This window comes from Mus pahari, chromosome 7 (assembly GCF_900095145.1).
Source record: "Mus pahari chromosome 7, PAHARI_EIJ_v1.1, whole genome shotgun sequence".
Lineage (NCBI taxonomy): Eukaryota > Metazoa > Chordata > Mammalia > Rodentia > Muridae > Mus > Mus pahari.
The window spans coordinates 97,047,646-97,073,497 of NC_034596.1; the positions used below are offsets into that span (position 1 = coordinate 97,047,646).

At 37.8% G+C, this 25,852-nt stretch overlaps 1 protein-coding gene across 5 annotated transcripts in view; it reads right to left on the bottom strand.

Annotated features, from left to right (window-relative positions):
- Btbd7 (BTB domain containing 7) overlaps positions 1-25,852 on the bottom strand; it is a 93,842-nt gene that overhangs the window by 43,962 nt on the left and 24,028 nt on the right. For 4 of the 5 annotated variants that reach the window (XM_029540562.1, XM_021201580.2, XM_029540561.1 and 1 more), the window contains exons 2-3: positions 16,909-17,096; positions 14,405-15,484 (exon numbers count right to left, since the gene is read on the bottom strand). In XM_029540562.1, coding sequence (XP_029396422.1) covers positions 14,405-15,484; positions 16,909-16,990 — 1,162 coding nt within the window. In that variant the 5' untranslated portion in view covers positions 16,991-17,096. Of the gene's footprint in view, positions 1-13,172; positions 13,234-14,404; positions 15,485-16,908; positions 17,097-25,852 lie in introns of all 5 variants that reach the window. The other variant, XM_029540563.1, reaches the window with a different exon arrangement.

Consider the following 25,852-nt stretch of genomic DNA (forward strand, 5'->3'; position numbering starts at 1 on the left):
AAAAAAAAAAAAAAAAAAAAAAAAAAAAAGACTTTTGAGTTATATGCCAAACTCTGTACCAGATACTATAGCTCTTAATTTCAAGAGCCGCCAGCCTGGTCTACAAAATGAGTAGGACAGCCAGGGCTACACAGAAAAACCCTGTCTCGAAAAAAACCAAACCAAACCAACTAACCAACCAACCAAACAAACAAAAAAACCCAAAAAACAAAGAAAAACAAAAACAAAAAATCTCCCCAAAAACAAAAAATCAAGAGCCTAGGAATTTTCTAGAAGAATAGACACAGAAGTGAATGTAAGCCTATGCACTTCTCACATTCTGAGAAGTACAACTTTTTTTATTTTTTAAAAACGTTTACTAAATCTGTGGCCGAGAAGTTGTCTCTATTTCTGTTTCCTTTACAGAAATCTCTAACTAGCTCTTATGAAGATTCCTTTTTCACCCTTCACAGCCCTCACTAACCTTGTGCTTGGTTTTGTGTTAGAATATATTAGTACATCAGGAACACTTACAAGAAAGTTTGACACAAGAATAGCCATTGTTTATCTCATGTTTATCATACATTAATCAATGTACAAGGCACTAGGTGCGTAATATCAAACCCTAAGAGCAGTCTCACCAACAGGATGGCATTATTCTCACTTTTCAGATCAGCAAGCAAAATTTTACACAGCTAATGGCAATTAGAGATAGGTCTTAAACTATGCACATAAGCAAACTATGCACATAAAAGTAAATCATTTTTAAAAAGTAGCTCCTTGGATGTACAAGGAACCAGATTCAAATCCTGGCCTTAATATTTCACCTGTAACATCATTTTCTACTTTCAGTTTATATATAGCAATAGGGCCGCCACCAGTGAGTAAATAAATCCTCCTGAATAAATGAATACAGTATACAAAGAATTACTAGAGGCTTGGAGTCTGGCTCATTGGTAGAGTGCCTGCTGGCATGTAAAAGGCCCTGAGCTTGACCCTTGGTATATATACACATGACAGAGAAGGGGGGGGGGTAGGTAATTTTGACCTATTTATAGATTTGTATCTGCTCACAAAATTATGCATCTTAAAAAAAAAAACACATTTCCAGAACACTTATGATCTCTGTATCTTATAGTCAAAGAGTTTTCCAAAAAATGTAAATGCAATCAGTCCACAACACTTGTTTTAGTGAGGGGAAGACTATACATGGTCTACAAAGCTTGTTATATTAGCCTTGGTTACATTACTTCTTGCCATACCTTGCTCATCTCTGCACTGTCATCATCCTTCAACCATAAGTATCTTTATCCTTTTCCCACTTTACCTCCAGACCTCTGGATCTGCTCTTCCTTCTGTCCCTAATTATTATGGGACTACTCACTCTCCAGGTCCCACTCTTCTGGGAAGTTCTTGTCTCTCTGCTGGGGTTTGTGGCTTCTCTGCCTCCCACCATGCTCCATCAGAACCCACTGCTGAGTACTGTGAAGGCACTTTTGCTATAATTACTTAGTGATATCACTGGGCTAGGTATTCATTCCTTTAATCTAAGGGCCTAGCATACATTAAATCTTCAATAAATGTGCTAAATGAAAAAAAGAATGGGAGTTATAATACTAATTTTACACTGGGACCCTGTATGAATGGAGAAGCTATAGTTTTTTCTACCCTCAGTATTCCCCTTTTGCTTTTATTTCTTTAAAAATTCACATAGCAGTAATAGATTCAGATTTAGAGATCCATACTACCCATCCACTGTGCATGTAACACTGGAGAGCAAACACAGGGATTTGCTCACACTAGGCAAGTGCACAATGGGCTCTTACCCCAGCTTCAACTATTTCTATTTAATACTTGAAAGAGAGAGGGGGGGGATCATAAAAATGTAGACGAGGAGTATTCACACCATTAAACACTTGAAGTGCTACTTAAAAACATATTTTAAACTGGGTGTTGGCGGTGCACACCTTTAATCCCAGGACTAGTGAGGCAGTGGCAGGGAGATCTGTGTGAGTTCAAGGGCAGCCTGATCTACAAAATGAGTTCCAGGACAGTCAGGGCTACACAGAGAAACCCTATCTTGAAAAGATAGAAAACAAAGAGACAAAAAAAAAAAAAAAAAAAAAAAAAACCAAAGAAATAAGCAAATACATTTTTAAGAAAGATGTATTTTCTAAAGATTTATTTATTTATTTTATGCATATGAGTACACCACCATTGCTCTCTTCAGACATACCTACCAGAAGAGGGCATCAGATCCCATTACAGATGGTTGTGAGTCACCATGTGGTTGCTGGGAATTGAACTTAGGACCTCTGGAAGAGCAGTCAGTGCTCTTAACTACTGAGCCATCTCTCCAGCCTGATGTATTGTTTTATATGTATGAGTGTTTTGCCTGCAAGTATATACATGGTGCTTGTGGAGTTGAGAAGAGGGTGTTGTGGATACTTATGAGTCACTTTGTGGGTGCTGGAAATGAAACCCAGATCTTCTGTAAAAACAGCCAAAGTTCTTAACCACTGAGCCATCTCTCCAGCCTGAGTGCTCACACTTACAAACCAAGAAAACCTCTATATAGTTTATTTCTTCTTTAAAAAGTTAATGTTTTGTGCATGTATGTATGTCTGAGCTTGTGTGCAGGGGTGGGGTGGGGTCAGAGAGATAACAACTTAGAGGTGTTATCTGCTACCATGTGGGTCTCAGGGATTGAACTCAGGTCACTGAGCTTGGGAGCAAGGTACTTTTAACCTGTTAGTCATCTCTCTGGTCCTATTTACCTAGTTTTAAATTGACATGAATAAAGAATAATAAACTAATTACACAGTTTGGCTTAAGGCATTTTCTAACCTATTGTAGTAAGATATAAGCTACGTATTTAGAAAATAAGATCCATTTATTTCCTGGAATTCTAGTCTAACAGGTTTTAAAAGACAGTATTGTTTTTTGATTCAAGCACACAGTGTAAGCCTGACAGTATAAGTCTAATTTCATATTAAATCAATTGAAAAGGCTTATTTATTATATTATTGTAGTTAAAGAGAAGTATGTTTGCCAGGCATTGGCATAGCCTCACAGAGATAGCTATATCGGTGTCCTTTCAGCAAGATCTTGCTGGCATATGCAATAGTGTCTGCGTTTGGTGGCTGATTATGGGATGGACCCCCGGGTGGGGCAGTCTCTGGATGGTCCATCCTTTCGTCTTAGCTCCAAACTTTGTCTCTGCCACTTCTTTCATGGGTATTTTATTCCCTATTTTAGTGAGGAATGAAGTATCCACGTGTTGGTCTTCCTTATTCTTGATTTTCTTGTGTTTTGGAGATTGTATCTTGGATATTCTAAGTTTCTGGGCTAATATCCGCTGCTTGTGGACGTTGTACATCGTGGTGCGCACTAGGCTCCGCACCACGATGTACAACGTCCACAAGCAGTATCTTGGATATTCTAGGTTTCTGGGCTAATATCCACTTATCAGTGAGTGCACATCAAGTGAGTTCTTTTGTGATTGGGTTACCTCACTCAGGATGCCCACAGTCATCTATAGGATAGAACACAGAGACCCCAATGGAGGAGCTAGAGAAATTACCCAAGGAACTGAAGAGGTCTGCAACCCTATAGGTGAAACAACAATATGAACTAATCAGTACCCCCAGAGTTTGTGTCTCTAGCTGCATATATAGCAGAAGATGGCCTAGTCAGCCATCGTTGGGAAGAGATGCCCCTTGGCCTTGCAAACTTTATATGCCCCAGTACAGAGGAATGCCAGGGCCAAGAAGTGGGAGTGGGTGGGCAGGAAAGCAGGGTGGGGGAGGGTATAGGGGACATTCGTGATAGCATTTGAAATGTAAATGAAGAAAACACCTAATAAAATAAGTTAAAAAAAAAAAAGAGAGAAGTATGTTTGACAACACACTGTTTTGATAATAAAGATATTTAAGTGTGTAAATGTACTTCTGCTTTCTGGTGCTAATTTTAGATGTGCAGATATTTTACCTTTAAACACTAACATGTCAAACAGCACACAGGAATGAACACTAAGCATGACGTATATGAAAATGTTTTATATACATGTATAGGCAAAGGCCAGATGACAACCTGGGGTAGTTTCTTAGGTCCCTCGACTTTGTTTTTAAGACAGGGTCTTTCACTGACCTAGAACTCGCCTGGCTGACTACGGACCCCCCTGGGATCTGCCTGGTTCTTCTTTTCCAGTGTTGGGATTGCAAATGCATACTACCATATCCAGGTTTTTACATGGATTTTAGAATCAAAGTCATGTTGTAATGCTTGCATAGCAACAATTTACCAACTGAGCCATCTCTTCAGCCCTTAAAATCTTAATATACAAAGTTATCTCCTTCATGGAGAGATATTTAGTGGGATTAGAACTGTGTCAATCTATACTAGAAAAACCTTTGAAGACATTTTTCTGGCCAACTTATCATCACTGAATGTTTTAGCAGTTCTATAAACACACTTGGGGACAATCATGAACAGTATTTTTGTAAGTGGTAGTTATCACTGTGGATAGAGACTACAAATTCTCAAACATTTTATTACTTGTGTTATTTGAATCTAACCAACAGTGTATTTATTTTCTGTATATTTAGAAAGTATACTGAAAATGTATTAAAAATATGTACTGACATAAAAATTTCTCAAGGGCAACGGCAGTGATGAAATATGTTTTGGGCCATGTTTGTTTACCACTCTCCTTTTTTTTTTTTTTTTTCAACAACCAGCACACACTGCTTTTGAAATAAATTCAAAGTTCAAAATTTAGCATAGAATCATTATATAAGGTAAATGATAAATGTTACCAAGCATCCTACTTGAAGTCCTTAAAATGAAAAGACACAAGAAGCTTGGTCCCTGAGTGGACAGCTTGATCTAAAACCCTTGCTCCTCTGTGGAGGCAGCCTTGGGTCAGAAGAATGCAAGCATTTGCCTTTTCTCTACCACAGAAAGGCATAGTTATTATACAGGTTAAAAGTGCTGTATGCCTTGAAATGAGCTCAGTTAGGGGCCTTTTATACACTGTTAGTGAAACAGTATTATTAGTATAACTTAATTTTGAAATAATGTATTCTAGTCCCTTTAAACATCTGAAGTAGGTGAGTATTACATTTGGTTAGAGTCCTGCCCTGGATAAGAGCAGATCTAGGTTTAAAAGAAGAAACTCTGCACCTTGATCTTGGGTTTAAAAAGCCATCATACTTATAATGTTGCATGTTCTGCCATCCCTGTCTTGGTCATTTGTACTCCCTTCAATTCTATTTTACTTAAATAGCCTTCCTTGTTTTCCTTTGAGACAAAGTGTTTCTCTGTAACACTGTAAAAATTTACAACTATTTTTAAAATTCAAGTTAATGACAACATTGCTATTCAAGATTGTAACAGGAGAAAGAGAATGTTTGGACACCAAAGTGTACCTAGCTTTATGACAGCAATGTATATAAGTTGTTTCACTTGATCTTGAAAACCCTGTGAAGCTTGTCCAAGTTCAGTGAAAAGTAAATGTTGTATGATCCAGTGTTTTGTAAATAAAAACTTTGAACTTAGACCTGGGTTCCAATCCTATCTCTGCCACATACTAACTCTATAAAATCCATCCCTCAGATCATTTTTCCCTCTTCATAGAAACATAGACACCTGGCTTAGCTTATAGTGGATAGGGCTTCACAATTTTAAAACTGATTTGTGTTTTAGGTTGTAATCTCAGCCCTCTGGAGGCAGAGTCAGGCAAATCTCTGTGAGTTCAACACCAGCCTGTTCTATACAGAATATTCCAAGCCAACCAAGGCTTATTATTGAAAAAGGACTTCTGATTAAACGTCACACAATTTTAAATAAACATAGACATTCAACTGCATCTGCTGCAAATTAATTGTACATATTTTAGATAGTTGTTATGGCTACAAAGTGTCAGATACACACTTAAATTAAAATGTCTTACTATAAGTCACAATATTCATTACTGTCTTTTAAGTATATAAGGGAATAAGCATTCAATTTTTAATAGAAAACAAATGAGTATTGGCAACTGTTTACAATTCTATTTTCCTTAAATAAATAAATTGAAAAAAAGACAAGAATGAGAATGTCCAAGTCATGGTGACATTTAGTTATATTACTGATTCTAAGTGTGCATTACTGCCATTACTATATATAATTTATTGTTCAATTTTAGAAACATAATTAGTTCTTTGATCTACATTATAAATTAGCTCAAAAGGTTAAGATTGATTTCCGGATCCTCGCATGTGGCATACACCTTTAATTCCAGCACTTAGGAAACAGAAAAGGCAGATGTCTTGATTCAAAGCTAGTTCGGTCTAAATAGAATTATAGGCCATTGGGGTTGTAGAGTAAGACCCTGCCTCAAAGTTCTCTCTTGGATTAAATTCTTTGGGTTCAGATGATGAATAGCATTGACTGACTTCAAGGATATTTTAAGTTCAAATATTCTATCAGTGGGTTCTATCAAGTGAACAGATGATCAATCAATCTGACATGCTGCTTAAACTAAGGAGTTAGATGATAGTCTTACTGTTTAGAATACTGTTTAGAATACAAATCTGCTTTTTGACAGAATACTTCTTTTTCATCTTCTACACTGGGGTTAAATGTTTTCATTTTATTTACAACTTCTATAGCCTTGGACATGCTAAGCAAACATGTACTCACCACTGAACCACATCATATATGAGGCTCACTGCTCAGCCCCCTTTTCAATTAAAAAAAAAAAAAAAAAAAAAAAAAAAAAAAGATCATGAAGATCATGCAGAGGCTGGAAAGATGGCTCAGCTGTTTCTCAGGAAGACCTGAGTTTAAGTCTCTGAGTCCATATGGCAGCTCACAACCTTCTGTAACTCTAGTACCAGGGGATTCTGTCCCCTCTTCTAGTCTCTATGGACACAGCATACACATGGTGCATAAACATTTATCGAGGCAAAATGCCCGTACACACATATTTTTTAAAATCCAAAGAAAAAAGTATCACTTAGCTCTCATTAGCTAATCAGAATACTAAGAGTATTCTGAATGATGGCTCAGGGTTTAAGAGCTACTTTACCAGAGGACCTGGGTTTGCTTCCCAGCAAGCTCATAATCTCCTGCGACTCTAGTATCAGGGGACCCAACACCCTCTTCTGATCTCTGTAGCCACAGTATGCATGAATAGGCACTCACACATACACATATAAAAATAATAAAACAGCCAGGCAGTGGTGGCACACGCCTTTAATCCCAGAATTTGGGAGGAAGAGGCAGGCGGATATCTGATTTCAAGGCCAGCCTGGTCTACAAAGTAAGTTCCAGGACAGCCAGGGCTACACAGAGAAACCCTGTCTCAAAAACCCAAATAAATAAATAAATAAATAAATACATACATACATACATACATACATACATACTAAAAAAAAAAAAATTCACAGTACATAATGAAGAGTCTACTAAGAGCAATGTACTATTCTAGGTTCTTGGGATAACTAAAATAGTATCAATATTTTGAGTCTCCCTTTAGGAAACATACAATATTATTATGTGACTAGGGGAAAGTGAGACAGGAACACAGGCATTTCTAAAGCCAAGTTAGAAAATGGAAATAGCTAACAATAACAAACATTTGAAAGTTATTAGAAAACAGAAAATACTTTTTAACTTGGAGTGGCTAATATAAAGCAAGGCACAAAGCACCAAGTTTGTTCTTAAAGATTAGGGCAATATTTGGAAATTTAGGTAATAAGTAAAAGAAAATAAACTATTCAGGTAATAAATAAAAATAAAATGTAAAGGTACCCTGCACAAAGGTGACAGAGGGAAAGTGTGTAATCTATACCAAAAATTGTTTAAAATAAGGTATGTAAGCAAATATTATATTCAGAACTCTATTCAAACTTACAGAAAACTTTATAAATGTTAGCTCTCCTTGATTAGACATGCATCATCTCAGCCAATTCAACCTTCACTCATGAAACTAAAACTAATTCTTTACGTTTCAGGTTGAGCTGACTCCTCTCATCTGCTGAATCATACTCAGACTCACTTGCTTTAGAAGGAACAGTTACAGATAGAAGCAAAATGAATTGCTGTCTGTGACAAGAGGAAAAGTGTCAATATGCAGGACAATGGAAAAAACGGAAAGAGGAGACATGGACGAGTGTGTGGGGACACTGGCTCTGCCCTTTGCATGTTTTCAGGCATACACTCTTGGAAGCTGGCCAAGTTAAGGGAAAAAACTAGGTCAATGTTTTTGTGGCTTGTTAAGATTTCTAACTCAATAAAATACATTCATAATGACCAAAAATATGGCAAGTACAATATATATCCACTTTTCAAATGAAGATTATAAATAGGTTTCATCTTCTAAAGGTTGAAAATTCAATTTTTGATCCAGATAAGTTTAAGGTCTGCAGTGCAATGTCTGACATTAAAAGACACATGGTGGTGGATTGGTACTACTTCTGGGCTATTTTGTCAGCAATATTTACATGTCAAAGACAGTAGTAGGTCTGTGGATTGTTAAAGCTTCTGAGAAAATTATTATACTAGGAAAGTGGATTTTTCTTCAAAAAGGAAAAAAAGAAGGCAGTAGTAGTACACTTTCACTTCTGTCTTTATAATGTTAAGAACCGCTGCCCAGCATATGCCACTGATGCTGTAAAATGTCACAGTAGTAAAACACTTGTTTTTCTTTCTGGTTTCTTCCAATTTAGTAAGCTATTTGGGAATCTTAATTTTATATGCTCATTTTATTTTTAATATAAGTACTGCCATCAATCAGGCTTCTTGAGTAGCTACTACAGAATAATTACAGGTGTCTTAAGAAAAAAAAAAAAGGGGCCAGGCGTGGTGGCGCATGCCTTTAATCCCAGCACTCGGGAGGCAGAGGCAGGTGAATTTCTGAGTTCGAGGCCAGCCTGGTCTACAGAGTGAGTTCCAGGACAGCCAGGGCTACACAAAGAAACCCTGTCTCGAAAAACCAAAAAAAAAAAGTATTTATCTGAAGAGGCTTCTTGTTAGTGTACGACATTGCTAGGAAGGCTAGTTACTGGGCTAACTCACTCAACAGGCAAGATCAGAGAAGGCTAGAGAGTGAGCACTCTTCCATGTGCTGCCCTAGAATCTGGGCCAAGACAGCTCTTGTTCTGTGGCAGGTCAGTGGTAACAGTGGTAATAGTACCCATTTTCCTTTTTCTGTAGGCAATGTTGCTCTCCTGCTTCCAGCAAACATTCTCAATAGCCTCTGCTTTCTGTGCTACTAGCTCACAACCTGAAAGGCCTAGGTCACATATTGAAACCCAAGCACAGAAGCCAAGAAGCCTTTCCCATTTTTCTTCTGGGAGGTGGGCTCTCTCCTCTGTTAAGATCTACACAAAACTGGGAAGGCTCCAGTGCTAGGAAGCCAAAAACCTCAGTGACCCCTAGAGGAAAGCAGCCTGTTTAGAAAGAATGGCTGAAACACAAAAGAAGGCCCTGTCTAAGTGCTCTGGACTCCAGATTCTGGGGCACTCTGAGCAGCAAACTACTCAAGTCCCTGCTCCCAACAATCTTCAAACTTCCTGGCTGGGCTAATAATTCCAAATGGTTTCCTGGTTTCAGGAAGAAACTGAACTCATAATAAATACTCCTACAAGCTGATGCTTCAGTAACTACCAGTCTGCCTACTTGGGCCACTACCTCTTACTAGACCTGTAAAACTGGTTCTCACATTGCTCCTCTTTCCTACCATGCCTAAATTCCTGGGCTTATGGATCAGAAGAACTAGTATGAGTTATAACAACTTTATCAGCACAAGCTATTTATTAGTTTCTGAACCCATCAAACTTAGAGGCTGTCAGGATGATCAAATTAGTTAAACTAAATCAAAATTATAAGCATAAACTCATTTGTTACCAGTCTTCACAGATGAAGCCAAGAATATATAGTTCAATTGGTTGAGCTGTCTGGCATACACATGCCCCCTTTCCAACTCCCATCTCAGCACCACAAAAACAGCAGGTGTGGTGGCATACACTGTAATTCCAGAACTGTGGGAGGTAGAAACTGAGTATCAGAAGTTCAAGTAGATCCTCAGGTAGTGAATACAAAAAGAGCCCAAAACAGGCAAAAACGATGAAAAAAGAATCTTCATATTCATTTAACAGCAAAAACAACAATCTTCATAAATGATAAACTGCTTTTTGTTTTGTTTTGTTTTGTTTTGTTTTGTTTTGTTTTGTTTTGTATGTTTTTCGAGACAGGGTTTCTCTGTGTAGCCCTGGCTGTCTTGGAACTCACTCTGTAGACCAGGCTGGCCTCGAACTCAGAAATCNNCCTGCCTCTGCCTCCCNAGTGCTGGGATTAAAGGTGTGCGCCACCATGCCCGGCAAACTTATTTTTTTAAAAGGACTGTGGCCTTTTCTAGGTATGTCACTAATGTCATATCTGTATTTTAAAAATTAATTTTGGGGCTTGCAAGATGGTTCAGTGGGTAAAGATACTTGCCATCAGGATTGACAGATCTGAGTTTGGTCCTGAGGACCACTTCCACAAGCTTTCCTGGGCTCCATCCACACACATGCTAGGTGTGGCACATGAATGCCTATATACACATGCACAAACATAAATGTAATAAAAATTAAAATTAGCTTTGTAATCAAGCTTAATATGCTTGTAATTTTTAAGTTGAGTACTAATAAAATGTTTATCCTAAAAACCAAACCTCTATAGTATTCAGTACTGCTCCCAACTAATTCTTTAGCTCTTTCACGTACCATGAACTGCCATGTATTCTGTTTTATTCAATTAATATTCAGTGTTCCTATTATAACAAATATTTAAATATTACTGCTGAGCTAAGCTCTAAAGCAGAATTTTATTTGCTTTTGTGTCATTTAAAACTTTACACATTTACTTCATTGTCTGAATTTATTTCCAATTCTTCCTAAATGTACTAAAAAGAGTAATAAAGTTTCAGTGTAATTTGCTACTTTCTGTTCAAACATTAAGTAACTGACCTCCTAGATTTGAGCATTTTTGTTCTGGTCTGGTCTAGACCAACACATTCTTTTCCCTCCCTAACCTTAACCTTAACCCTAACCTGACTAGGCTCTACTTTGCTCTCCTCATGCACTGAATGCTATTTCCTGATCCTGTTTCTCTATTCTTGGTTTGCTTTAGCATTTGGTGAATCACAGCTTTATTAGCTTCCTGAATTGGGGATTCAGAAGTGTAAATATTTATACTTTGTTTTTTCTTCAATATTGGTGCTTTTGGCTTTCTAGATTTCTTCAAGTTTACCCCTCAACCCTATTATATTTTTCATTTCTGTTCTTACTTTTAAGAACTTCTGCTATTCATTCATTCATTCATCCATTCATTTTGGATTTTTTTTTTGAGAGAGGATTCCTCTGTGTATCCCTGGCTGTCCTGGAACTCTCGGTTGGTTAGGCTGGCCTCTGCTTCCTGAGTGCTAGGATTAAAGGTGTGTGTTACCACTGCTTGGCCCCTTCTGTTTTATTTTTTTGAACTCAGAATTTTGTCTGTTGTAGTAATAGGAACTGAACATAAGGCCTAATACACATTGGCTGCGTGCTCTACACTTAAAGCATACTATTTGTGAGCTACCAATATCATTTTTGTGTGTGTTTGCAAGGTCTAACTATGTAGCCCTGGATGGTCCCAAACTCAATATTCTTGCCTTGGTTTTTCAAGCTCTGAGACTATGTTCCTAAGAAGAAAGTTAAGCTAATCATGATTTTACCTTCAAGTTGTTCAACAGTCCTAGTTTCAAAGTCTTTCTTAACTGAACATCCTCACTTGAATCACAGAACAAAAAATACAGACCAAGGCTGAAGAGATGACTCAGAGGTTAAGAGCACTACCTGCTCTTCCAGAAGACCTAGGTTGAAGTCTCAGCTCACAACTATCTGTTTCTCCAATTCTGGAGGATCCAGAGCCCTCTTCTGGCCTCCTTAGGTACCAGGCATGCACACAGTGTATATATTTATACACACACACACACACACACACACATGTAAAACACATATACACAAAATATATGAAATAAATAGACTACTTAATCTTCTCTAAAATGGTATATAGCTAGATATGAGAGATGTGTGGAAAAATTCAAGTTTTCCATATACAATAGATGCCGGAGTCTAAGCATCATTGTACAGACTATTAGGAAAGCTAACTGGAAAGTGACAAGTAGACTGGTCCTGAATAGTTTGATAAAAACCATGGTAAGAGAGAAACCAGCTTAAAATTGTGATAAAATTGAAAGAAAATTTTAACATCAATAAACTGTCTAACAATCTAGGAATATACTTAGTATTGGGCTTAACTAGTAAAATTACTTTTAGAGAAGACTGTGTATTTAGGGATGAAGCGCAGCAGTAGAGTGCTAGCCTTAGCCTAAAGCAGGAGAGAAGAAAATAAAAGAACGGCAATAAAGATATACCAATCAGAAAGATTTGTAGCTGACATTTATTGAATGCTTATTACATATCAAGCACTGTTCGCATGAATTAACATACATGGTTTTCTTAATCCTCAGAATAATGGGGTATTATTCTTTTTGCAAATCAGTAAGACAGGTAATTAAGAGGTATTGCCTTGCTTAAAGTCAAACATATTAAGATGCTGTAGAGGAGGATCCAAAGCCAGTCCACTCGGCTCCAGCTCTGAGCTTTAAGCTTTGACACACGAAATTCTTCAACAAGTAACCAAAAACTGTCCTCCTCATGGAAATGAGGTAAGGCCATGTTGAGGGTATAAAGGACTGAGTATGAATCTATCACAGGTGTGAAGGAAAGATGTTATACATAAAGCACAAGAAGCTAAGGTGAAAACCATGGCTCTGAATGTATTTTGAATGAGAAGAGACAAGAGCTCTTATTTGTTTAGCCAGATTGAAACAACATAAGGGATGTTTTAGATCTTTAAATGTACTGTACAAATGCAATTTCTATGTAAATGTCAGAAAAAAATGAATTTACCTAAGAAAATAAAAGAGCTCCAGGTAACACCAAAAACCTAAGAGTTAGCTTGCAATTTCACTTTTCACTCAAAACTAAAAGAATTAATACATTAAGGTATGTACTCTTACTTTTAAAAACAGGTAAATTTATATGGTACACATTTGGATTTTATTATGTAAACCTGTCAGAAATCTAAAAACAATTTGAGAAAAGAAAGATTTGTCATACCTTTTTGATGCTGTGGCAAACTTCAATTTTTTTCTGTAGAAGCATTTTCTCACAAATTTGGCTTTATAGAATAAAGGAATGGTAGGTCAAGCTGCTAGGTCATTTCTGATATTGTCCCTATAAACTGGCATCTAAATAGTCAGCTATTAATATAATGACTATTTTAAACTAATAAAAATAGTTTAATGACACACTGGCTGTGGTAACAAAAACAAAACCTGCCTGTTACTGAAAGACAATGATAAATTAAAATTTGAAAAGATTATGTGTAAGAAATTTTAACGTTTCTTCTCTTTTCAATGCCTGATTTTAATCTTATTATCTATAACCTACTATGGCTTAAAAAAATTTCAATACTTTTCAAGATAGAAAGCCATGTTAAGTTTTCCTTACTAAAACACATTCTCTTCTAGTTGGCAGCTTTTAGAATTCCTTTAGTGTCTACACTAGGAAAATAAAATTTCTCAAGTAATATTGGGTCATGCAACATTTCATTTTACTTTACAGCCACAGAAAGCCAAATATGCACTTTTCCTTTGTAGTGAGAAAGGTCTCTTTCCAGCTCTGAAATGTTAGTGAATCTAGCATCTACCAACAGACATATACTTCTTTACCACAATAGTCACATATTCACTTTTTATAACATGGAAAATATATCATATCTATCTCTATCTATTTATCTATCTATATCTTATTTTGTTAGTTGGTTGGTTTGTTTAAAACAAATGAAACAAGATTGTGGATCTGACTAACTGCTTTACAAGCTAATATTTGATGTACAAGTTGAGCCTAAAAGATACAACCTATTTTAAAATGTAAGTCAGAGACTTACTTCAAATAAATTTATATTTAAATGTGACCTTTTATTTCTATAGTGAATTTATTCTAACTGTAAACAAAGAATCAACAAAGTGTTAAATGTAAATACAGAAATATACACTTGGAATCTGGGAAAATGGGCTGGTTCAAAGTCAGAGCAGAGATGGTGTAGGCGTCTAAACACCTATTCCCATACCATCACCTTACATTAGGGAAGAATCTCACCTAATCTTCTTTATCATCGGTAATGACTGATTGATTTTAATATTAAATGAAGAGCTATATTAATGCTGACCCTGCAGTTTCAGCATTCATAATTACAGACCAAGAAAAACTAGCCCTGTATATTCTAGACACTGTTATCATAGAATAAAATAGTTGTTTTCAACTTAATAGACAAATAGAATTCATACCTTGTGCAAGCATGTTAAATTCCAAGAACAGTGCTATGTGGTAAAGTTCCATGGCTTCTTCTGCCCTGGTCATGTTTGGCTTCCCTGCGACGAGAGCCTGAACTTCACTGAGACTCCCCACAGAGGGGCTACAGTGCAAAACAGAGAGGTCCACCACGTCGGTGTACATACAGTGTAATATCACTTTTGCATATTTTTTTGGTATAATGGACTCATCTAATATAATTCTTGTGGGAGTTCTCAAAGTTCGGTCTGTGATTTCTTCACCAGTCCGTATTCTCCTTTGTAATAAATTTCGGAAAAATGGGGACCGTGCAGAAATAATAGCCTTGTGGGCTTTGAGCTCTTCATCTAAACAGTTCTGATTTCCACCAAAAGCTTCAACTAGTTCAGAGTCTGAAGAAAAACTAAGGACAACATCATAATAACACATGTAATCAAAGAGTCCACGCATATCTACATCAAGGGAATTTGGTGTTCCAAATTCTTCACTAAGCTGAACAAGGATATCGACATTCTGAAATCTTGAGTCCTCCATTCCAAACTCTCCTGTATAAAGGTAGTGTAACAAGGCGGAAAACATGGGCATATCAATACCAGCTGTACTGATGTCCATTATTATCTCTGCCCCATACTCAGGTGAAGAAGAAAGCAGGGTTTTAAAAAATGGACACCTTGCTGCCAAAATAGCACGATGAACAGGAAAACAAGTTTCTTGAAATATTAAGTCCACGTCAGTACAGTACTTATACTCATAAAGGTCAGCCATGTCCTTCTGCAGTGTCCGAGCTTCTGGTCTAGCCAAACTGGCTTGCAGAGAAAGCTCCTTTAAGGCTGAAGTTCCCTCATATTCTTCCACTAGTGCATTGACATCTCTAACATCCCACCCAGAGAGGAGTTCTCGCATCTGCTTGGCGTGATCAGCAGATCTATTAGATTTTCGGCGTTTAATAAACTTCTTTTTGAGAGTGGCAAGGCCAGAGGTTCTCTTTTTTTTGTCTTGTGGTTTCTCATGGCCATGGTCAAGGCTATACAACTTTGACTCACAACCATAGCCTTGTTGAGAATAGGAAGATGTTCCTAAGAAGAAAATTAAACAAATCATGATTTTTTTTTTAATATTCACTTTCAATGTTAATATATTTCATGCCTAAAGTTTTACAAACACATTCCTATATAACTCGAGTAAAAATGGAAAAAAGGATGCTTTTATGAATACAAATAACTCATTTTTATACTAAAAAAGAGGGCTGGGCACTGTGGTGCACATTTTTAATCCTACCATTTAGAGGCTGAGGCTAGAGGTCAAGAGTAGGATAACAGCCTGGGCAAGGAGAGCTCAAATAAATGTAGGTGTGTGCGTGTGTGCATGCGTGCATGCTTGGGAAGGGGCAGGGAAGATGGCTTCATATACAGACACCCATCCATCAGCATAAAAGCTGGACACAATGGTACAGTGCTGGGAGGTTGGATACAAGCAGATCCTAGAAGATCACTGCCCAACCGGTGTAGCTAAAATATGAACTCCAGGTTCACTGACAAACCCATCTTTAAAAGGTAGAGGGGCAAGAAATACGGCTCAGTGGTTAAAGCACCACTGTTCTTACAGAGGTTCTCAGTTGGGTTCCCAGCCCCAACAACAGACAATTCCTGACCACCTCTAAGTTCAGTTCTAGGGGATCCAACATCCTTTTGTGGACTCTGCAGGCACTTATCAGATAAACATATATTTGGCACAGACACATACAAATAAAAAAAAAAAACCTTAAAAGCCAAATACAGTGGAGTGTGATTGAGACAAATACTTGATGTCAATCTCTGCATTCCTTTGTATACACGAACAACTGTACACACATGCCCGCATCCACCACACACACACACACACACACACACACACACACAGATATAAATCAAATTTAAAAGGGCCAGAAAGATGGTTTAGTGGAAAGTCAAACCCCTTACCTGAATTTGAATCTTGGGACCCACATAGGGATTAGAAGAGAACTTACTCTCACAAGTTGTCCTTCAATTTTCACATATGTGCCATGTGCACACTCGCACACACTCGTGCAAACTCACACATGCAATAAAATGTTCTGTAACAATTTTTAGTAAAAAGGAAGGTAAGGAAGGAAGAAGGAAAGGAAAAAGAACCAGAAATAGAATAAAGAATTTGACTAAATTTTTAAAAATGCCCTTGGTTTTCTAGCAAGCAAGGACTATAGCAAGGGTTCAGTCAGGGATTTTTAAGAAATGAGAGGCAATTTGCAAAATAAGAACACTATATATAATTTTGAAATGTTTTTCTTTTCAACCACACTACATTTAATAACAAGCCAGATTAACATTGGGGTGAAGATAGGGAACCTAGGTAGCAACCACAGAATTATTACCTGTAATAACTTTTCTATGGCTCAGTACTATTTTCATCTACAAAGGTAACTGTTAACACATTTCTATTTACAGTTACAGCAGAAAATAAAAATAAGGGAATACACAGTTACCTATGAAAGTCTGCTGGGCCTGTGAATTTCCCCCTACCCTTGGGGAACATGAATGAGGATAGTTAGATGCATTAGCACCCATTTTCTTCAGTCACTCCGGCATTCCATCTGCTGGTTCTTCAGAGGGTAATCCCAGAGGCCTTTACGAACCTTCAACCCTGGATCCAGTAGCCTCTTTTCATCCATTTCTTGATAAAACAAAAACAAATTATTTATTGTTTCAAATGTATCTTAAACCATACATTTTTTTTTCAAATAATATATTGTCAGGGTCACATGTAAGTATCCCCCCCCCAAGACAGGGTTTCTCTGTATAGATTCTATGAGCCATTTTCTACAAAATATTTTTATTACTTTTAATTATGTATCTATGTGTGAACATATGTAGAGAGTGTAGGTGCCTGAGGAGGCCACAGGGATTGGACTCCCCAGAAGCCATAGTTACAGGAGGTTGTGAGCTGTCATGTGTGGTGGGACTCAAACTCAGGTCTTCTGCAAGAATTGTGCATGTTCTTAACTGCTGAGCCATCATCTCTCCAGATCCACCTTTCAGCAATTTGTAATTATTCTTTGAACTGAAATAGAGTCCTATAGGAGCTCTAATATAAAACTAAAACAAGCCTTGGAAAGAAATGGTAAAGAACTCAGGATTAGATATAACCTGAAGTCTACCCCTTATCCTATAGCCATTCTAAATCCTCGGGGTGACCCTGGCTTGGCTTTTCAATTTTATCACTAAAGCCATAAGTATTCTTAAAATTCTTAAGGAAGAGAAACAACAACAACAAAAAAAAACAAAAAAAAAGAAACAAAACAAACAAACAAAAAAACAAAAACAAAAACAAGACAAAATTCTTAAGGAAGAACTCCCTTACTTTTCAGGTAATCAACAACTTATCCCCAAATGGTACATTGCATTATATTACTTATATCCTAATCTACTTTGTTGTCTTTAGATTCTGGAAATAAGAAATAATCAGAATTCTAATCTCTCATGGATGGTTTTCTTTCCAGGCTAAGCCTGGACCATCATTTACAGCCAACTGGATACAATCAAATATTTGGATGATGTGAAAGGAAAGGAAAGAGAAGGCTTACAGAGCTGGTGAGGCCCAAAGGATGGATGCAAGAAGTCTAGAAAGCTGATAAATTCCCCTTCCTCTCCCATCTCCTCCTCTACCCACCTGCCTCTAGACATGGTTTCTTTGTTTTAACAGTCCAAGCTGTTCTAGAACTAACTCTATAGATTGGGCTGGACTCAAACTTACAAAGATTTGCTTGCCTCTGCCTTTCGAGTGCTGGATTAAAGGTGTATGTCACCATTTTTATCAGCTTAGTGGATAAGTTCCTTTTCTAAAGCTACCATTTTGGGGTGTATCCTTTATTAACCTCCCAGTCAAAGGATGCTGTTAAACATGCCAGCTAGGTGGGAAAATTCACACAGAATAAACAAACAATTGAGTGAGAATTAAAAAAAAAAAGCATATATACCAACTTTTTCTTTTCTTTTCTTTTTTTCTTTTTTTTTTTTTTTTTTTTGGTGTTTTGAGACAGGGTTTCTCTGTGTAGCCCTGGCTGTCCTCGAACTCAGAAATCCGCCTGCCTCTGCCTCCCAAGTGCTGGGATTAAAGGCGTGTGCTTTTAAAGAGTTTGCCTCTTTGGAAAATGCAGGGTTTTAAAAAAAAGCCAGATGCTTCTTTACCTCAGGACTTTTCAGTTGCTTCAAAGTGTTAAGGTTCATTGAGAGAAGTTTTCAGCATGCTATGAAGGAGCCCTACTGCCTTACAGAGTACCAAAGAAATGAGCTTCAATCTGCAGCCTGGAAAGAAATGCTGACTGAAGTTTAAAAACACTTTTCACTGCTTTTAGCAGAAGCCAGAACGGTAGACGTTTATGTTACCAGGGGCTGTATTTTGTCACTGCTTACCACATACATGAGACAAGTTACTCTTAACTTTGATGGATCTTGGTTTCTGCACCTATAAAATAAGAAGGCTGGGATAGGGTTTCTAAAAGGGAAGGTGTGACTTGACACTGACTTGGGAAATAAGGATGGGGTTAGTATTTCTATATTAAATGTTAACCTATGGAGAAAGAAGGGGTATTTGTATTTTATAAAGATTACTGGACGGCCTAAAGGTAGAAGACATTCATGCCGGAGAACTTATTAGAGAAGTCTTGTTACTGCTCAGAAAAGTGTTAAAAAAGAACCTAGTTTTCCATTTAAATAAGGATAACATCACTTACAACACAAGGTTGTTTGAAGAATTAAGGAAATATATACTGCTGCTGGAAAATGACAACAGTAGCTGAGCATAAGAGGAATGCCATTTGAGGGGCCAGGATTTCTGCTATGGATGTAGAAAAGTTTAAATGTATATTGAAAACATTGAAGTAGTCTGAAAAGTTCACCAAGACTAAAAAACAATTTCTAGAAAAATAGTTGATTGCACTGTAAAGATATGGTGAACCTTACTCAGTTTACACTCAACATGATTCATTCCAAGCTACAATCTCGTAATGAAGTTAGTGATTGCCTCCATAAACTGGTTGCTTATCCTCCTTATTGTTGTCTTTGGCAGATGATTTTAATGCAGAATTCTACCAGATATTCAAAGAAGAGCTAATACTAACAGTTCTCAAACTATTCCACAAAATAGAAAGAAAAGAAACATTGCCAAACTCATTCTATGAGGCCATGGTCACCCTGATACCAAAACCATACAAAGACTCAACAAAGAAAGACATTTTCAGAACAATTTTCCTTATGAACACTGATACAAAATACTCAATAAAATACTGTAAACCAAATCCGAGAACAAATACATCAAAAATATCATCCACCATGATCAAGTAAGTGTCATCCCAGGGATGCAGTGATGATTCAATATATGAAAACCCATCAACTTAATTCACCATATAAACAAACTGAAAGAAAAAAGCACACTGAGATCTCATTAGATGCTAAAAAGGCCTGTGACAAAATCCAATAACCCTTCATATTAAAAGTCTTGAAGAGATCAGAGATGTAAGGTGTATACCTAAACACAATAAAAGCAATATACAGAAAGCCAATGGCCAACATCAAATTAAATGGAGAGAAACTTAAAAGAATTCCACTAAAATCTGGGACAAGGCAAGGCTCTCCCTATGTATTCAATATAGTACTTGAAGTCCTTCATAGAGCAATAAGTCAACTAAAGGAGATAAAAAGGATACAAATTGGAAAGGAAGAAGTCAAAATATCGCTATTCATAGATGATATGAACACATGATACATAAGTGACCCCCCCAGAAATTCTACCAGAGAACTCTTACAGCTGACAAACACCTTCAGCAAGCAAAGTGGCTGGGTACAAACTTAACTAAAAACAAACAAACAAACAAACAAACAAACAAACAAACAAGGAAATACCCCGGTAGCCCTCCTTTATACAAATACTAAATGGGCCAAGAAAGAAATTAGGGAAACAATGCCTTTTACAACACCCACAAATCATATAAAATATATTGGCACAATTCTAGCAAAGCAAGTGAAAGACCTGTAAGACAAGAATTTCAAGTCTCTGAAGAAAAAAAATTGAGGAAGATATCAGAAGATGGAAAGATCTCCCATGTTCTTGGATCAGTAGGATTAAAAGTGGCTACCTTACCAAAAGCAATCTACAGAGTCAATGCTAGTCCCATCAAAATTTCAACACAATTCCTTACAGACCTTGAAATAGCAATTTTCACCTTTACATGTTAAAAACAAAACAAAACAAAAAAAACCCACCTAGGATAGCTAAGACAATCCTATATATTAAAAACTTCTGGAGGCATCACCATCTTAGATTTCAAGCTATACTACAGAACAATGGTAATAAAAACTGCATGGTATTGGCATAAAAACAGACAGGTTGATCAATGGAATAGAATCAAAGACCCAGAAATAAACCCACACACATCTATAGTTGATTTCTGACAATGAAGTCAAAACCATACAATAGAAACAAGAAAGCATCTTTAACAAAGAGTCCTGACTAACTGGGTATCTGAATAAAGAAGAATTCAAATAGATCCATATTTATCACCCTGCACAAAATTCAAGTCCAAGTTGATCAAAGACCTCAACATAAAACCAGATAGAACAGAAAATGGGGTATAGCCTTAAATGAAGCACCGGTACAGGAGACAACTTCCTGAACAGATCATCCATAGCTCAGGCACTAAGATCAACAACTAATAAATGGGACCTCATGAAACTGAAAACTTTCTGTAAGGCAAAGGTCACCATCATTAGGACAAAACAACAGCCTACAGATTGGGAAAAGATGTTCACTAACCCTACATCTGACAGAGGGCTAATATCCAAAATATATAGAGTTCAAGAAATTAAGATAACAACAAACCAGATAACCCAATTAAAAAATGTAGTACAATGCTGGGTGTGGTGGCACACGCCTTTAATCCCAGGACTTGGGAGCAGAGGCAGGTGGATTTCTGAGTGCGAGGCCAGCCTGGTCTACAAAGTGAGTTTCAGGACAGCCAGGGCTATACAAACCCTGTCTCGAAAAACCAAACCAAACCAAACCAAAACAAAAAAATGTAGTACAGAGCTAAACTGAGAATTCTCAAAGAGGAATCTCTAATGGCTAAAGAAACAAAGAAATGTTCAACATCCTTCAAGGAAATACAAACCAAAACAACTCTGATATTCCACCTTACATCTTAGAGTGGCTAAGATCAAAAACTCAAGCTACAGTTCATGCTTGCGAGAATGTGGAGCAAGGGGAACTTCTCCATTGCTGGTGGGAGTGCAAACTTGTACAAACCCTTTGGAAATCAATTTGGATGTTTCTCAGAAAATGGAAAATAGCTCTATCTCAAGATTCAGCTAAACCACTTCTGGGCATACATCTATAAGAAGCTCCATCATACAGATGGATACTTGCTCAAACATGTTCATAACAGATTTATTCCTAATAGCCAGAAACTGGAAACAACCTAGATCCTCCTCAACTGAAGAACGGATAAAGAAAGTGTGGTTCACTTACACAATGGAATACTACTCGGCTATTAAAAACAAGGGCACAGGCAAATGGATGTAACTAGAAAAATATCATCCTGAGTGAAGTAACCCAGAAAGACACTCATTGTATGTACTCACTTATAAGTGGATATTAGCCATAAAGTACAGGATACTCATGCTATCATCCACAGACTCAAAGAACCTAAGTAACAGGGAGGGCTTAAGGGAGAAGGCTTGAATCTCAATCAGAAGGGAATATAACATAGACATTAGAGGTAAATAGAAGGAGGGAGCTGGATGGGAGAGGGGAATAGGGGTGGGGTGGGGATGGGGTGAATATCAGGTGTATGGGGGAATGTTGGGGTGAGGCAGGAGAGGGCTGGGAGTAAAGAATAGAAATCAACGAGTGGGGGCATCTCTGGGAAGAACTGGAGACCTGGGATGGGGGAGGCTCCCTGAAGTCTATGGGGTAACCCTAGATGATACTCTTAGCAGCTAGGGATATCGAGACTGAAGTGGCTACCTCCTGTAGCCAGGTAGGACTTCCAGTGGAGGGAGGGGGCCACCAACCCACCCACAAAAACTTCAATCCAAAATCTGTCCTGCCTACAAGATGTGCAGGGATAAAGATGGAGCAGTGATTGAAAGAATGGCCAACCATGACTGGTCCAACTTGAGACCCGTTTCATGGGAGAGAGCCCTGACACTATTAATGATACTCTGCTCTGCTTGCAGACAGGAGCCTAGCACAACTGTTTCCAGCAATGGATAGAAACAGAGCCTGTAGTGGTTTGAATATGCTTGGCTCATAGGGAGTAGTAATATTAGGAGGTGTGACCTTGTTGGAGAAAGTGTGTCACTTTGAAGTTGGGCTTTGAATCTCCTACCAATGCAAAAGAGCCAGTCTGCTCCTGGTTTCCTTTAGATGAAGATGTAGAACTCTCAGCTCCTCCAGCACCATACCTGCCTGAATGCTTTCTACCATGATGATAATAGACTGAACCTCTGAACCTGTAAACTAGCCCCAATTAAACGTCCTGTATAAGAGTTGCCTTGGTCATGGTGTCTATTCACAGCAATGGAAACCCTAACTAAGATGGGTCCACAGCCAAACATTAGGCAGAGCTCAGGGAGACTTGTGGAAGAGTGAAGGGAAAGACTGCGGAGGGGTGTGCAGCAAGAACAACACATTAAGAGTCAACTAATCTGGGCTCATGAGGGCTCACAGAAATTAAATCACCAACCAAAGAGCATGCAGGAGCTGGACCTATGCCCCCTATATATACGTAGCAGATGTGCAGCTTGGTCTTTATGCTGGTCCCCTAACAATTGGAGTGGAGGCTGTCTCTGATTGTGCTGCCTGCCATTGGATCCCAGTCCCTAGCTGAGCTGCCTTATCTGGTCTCAGTGGGAGAAGATGCACTTAATCCTCCTATGACTTGATGTGCTACGATGGGTTGGTGTCATTGGGCGACTTCCCCTTCTTTGAGGAGAGAAGGTAGTGGGAGAGGGGTGTGTGAAGGTGGGACGGGGAGCAGAGGACAGAGGGGAGGTTTCGATCAGGATGAAAGTGAATAAATAAAAAAACCCAAATCCATAACAATAATAACTAAGTAAAAAAATAACTGAATGAAATACGTTTTTTTAGAAGTAAGTATGAAGTAAACAAATACTTGCCGACTGGTAATCATAATGACCTTAGTCTCTGCAGCCTCAAAATTGTTTCTTGGGAACCATATTCCTTGTTCATAGTCTTAAGCCTCTTAGAAAAACATTTTCAGGAAAAGAAAGGACTCAGTGCACAAACAGCATCAAATGTGACTGCTGAGATGTTTTAAATGTACAGTTTCCTCAACATAGAATTATCATATAATCCAGCAATCCTACTTTGGGAAGAGTCCAGAAAAGATGTTAACAGGGGCTCAAATAGATATCTATGTACCTATGTTCACAAAAACAATCTTCACAATAGCCAAAAGTGAAAGCTACTCAAGTGTCCAGTGAAGAGTGGAGGAATAAACAAAATATGATATATACATAAAATAGGATATTTTATGTAATAAAAAGAAAAGTGGTCTTGATAGAGGTAAGTGTTCATCTCATATCTATGATGGCTTAGGCCCAATCCTTAGAAAAAAGTTTTTTTCTTTCTTTTCTTTTCTTTCTTTCCCCTCCTCCCTCTTCCTCTCCCTTTCTCTCTGTTTTGAGGACAGGTCTTATTATATGGCCTTGGATGGCAAATGTCTTGAATTCAGATCTACCTTTTGTGTTGAGATCAAAGGTGTGTGCCATCACATCGGGCTATAGTAAGCTTTTTCAATGAGTTTTTAAAAAGGAAATTCTGACCCATGCTAAAGCACTGATAAACTATTGCTCAGCTTACTTCCTTTGCTCTTATACAATTCAAGACCCAAACCCACTTTTAGGCTGCCTCCCCACATCAATTAATATAATCAAGGTTATATCTCATAGACATAACCACTGGGTGATCTGATCTAGACAGTCTTTCATTGAGACTCTCTTTGCAAGTCATTTTAGGTTGTGACAAGTTGACAATTAAAACCAGTCATTACAACAACCTTACTCAAAGTTAAATAGAGTAAAATGGCAAAGCCACTACTGGATTCTAAGAATAGTGATTCTAATCTTATGTTCATAAGGCACTTCAAAAGGTTTCAATCCAAATAGTCTTTCTGAAGGGCACTGCTGCATCTTATGCTTTTCACATTGCCTTTTTAGTTCTCTATTTTTATGCCACTTAAGTCTGCATTTTATCACCCATTTGAGATAAAGGGACTCATCTTGGTATGTTCGTGTGGATGGGTGCATATCACATATAAAGTGGTATGTATACATGTATGCACACATGTGTGTAGAGATTAGAGGACTCTCTCAGGTATCATACCTTAGTGCCTTCCATCTTTTATTTGAGACACTGTTTGTCATAGGTCCAGAATTTCACCAAGAAGGCTAGGATAGATGGCTGGGGCTCCAGGTATCAGCCATCTCTGTCTCCATCTACCATCCTTTGGGTTAAAAAGGCAAACCATCACATCCAGCTTTTCACATGAGTTCTAGGGATCCAAACCTCAGGTTCACATGCCTGTAAGGCAAGGTTACCCACTGAGCTACCTCTCCAACCCCAAATGGACTCATCACAATCTTTCTAGTACTTTAAATTATCTATGAACAGTTAAGTTTCCTGATTGTGAATTGAAACACTGTAAATATCACATTCAGACATAGAAGACAATTTTCAGCCCTTTCTCTTGCAGGGGATAGTTTTGCAATTTCTATAGAAAGAATACACAAAAGCAGAGAGACTTTTTTCATCAATAAATCTGAAAGTAAGTTGAATTGTAGCAATGTTATATCAACTCTACTTGAACCTTCTCCCTCTCCATCCTGAATTATTTTGACACACTCTTAAATTGCATATTATTTTATCTGTAAACCCTGTATATATAACCTCTAAACGGAAGAATAAAATAACTACAGTAGCCTCACCTAAAACAACGGTAGTTCCTTAATAGGAACTTCACAGATCCACATTTTTCTTCCTTTTCTCAGTTTGAATCAAGGTCTAAATATGGCCCACACACTGTGAGTGGAAGGATGACAATTAACCTGAAATCTCCTTCAAGTGTCTCTTGTTTTGTATCTCCATTTCCTCCATGGAATTTTCTGATGTCTATTAAGAAATGAGCTTATCAGCCAGGTGGTGGTACACACCTTTAGTCCCAGCACTCTGGAGGTAGAGGTCAGAGAGGTAAAGGAAGTGGGGCAGGCAGAGAAGCAGATCTCTGAGTTCAAGGCTAGCTTGTTCAGAAAAGCTAGAACAGCCAAAGCCACACAAAGAAACCCTATCTTGAACCCCCACCCCATTCCAAAAAAAAAAAAGAAGGAGAAGGAAGAAGGAAGAAGAAGGAGGAG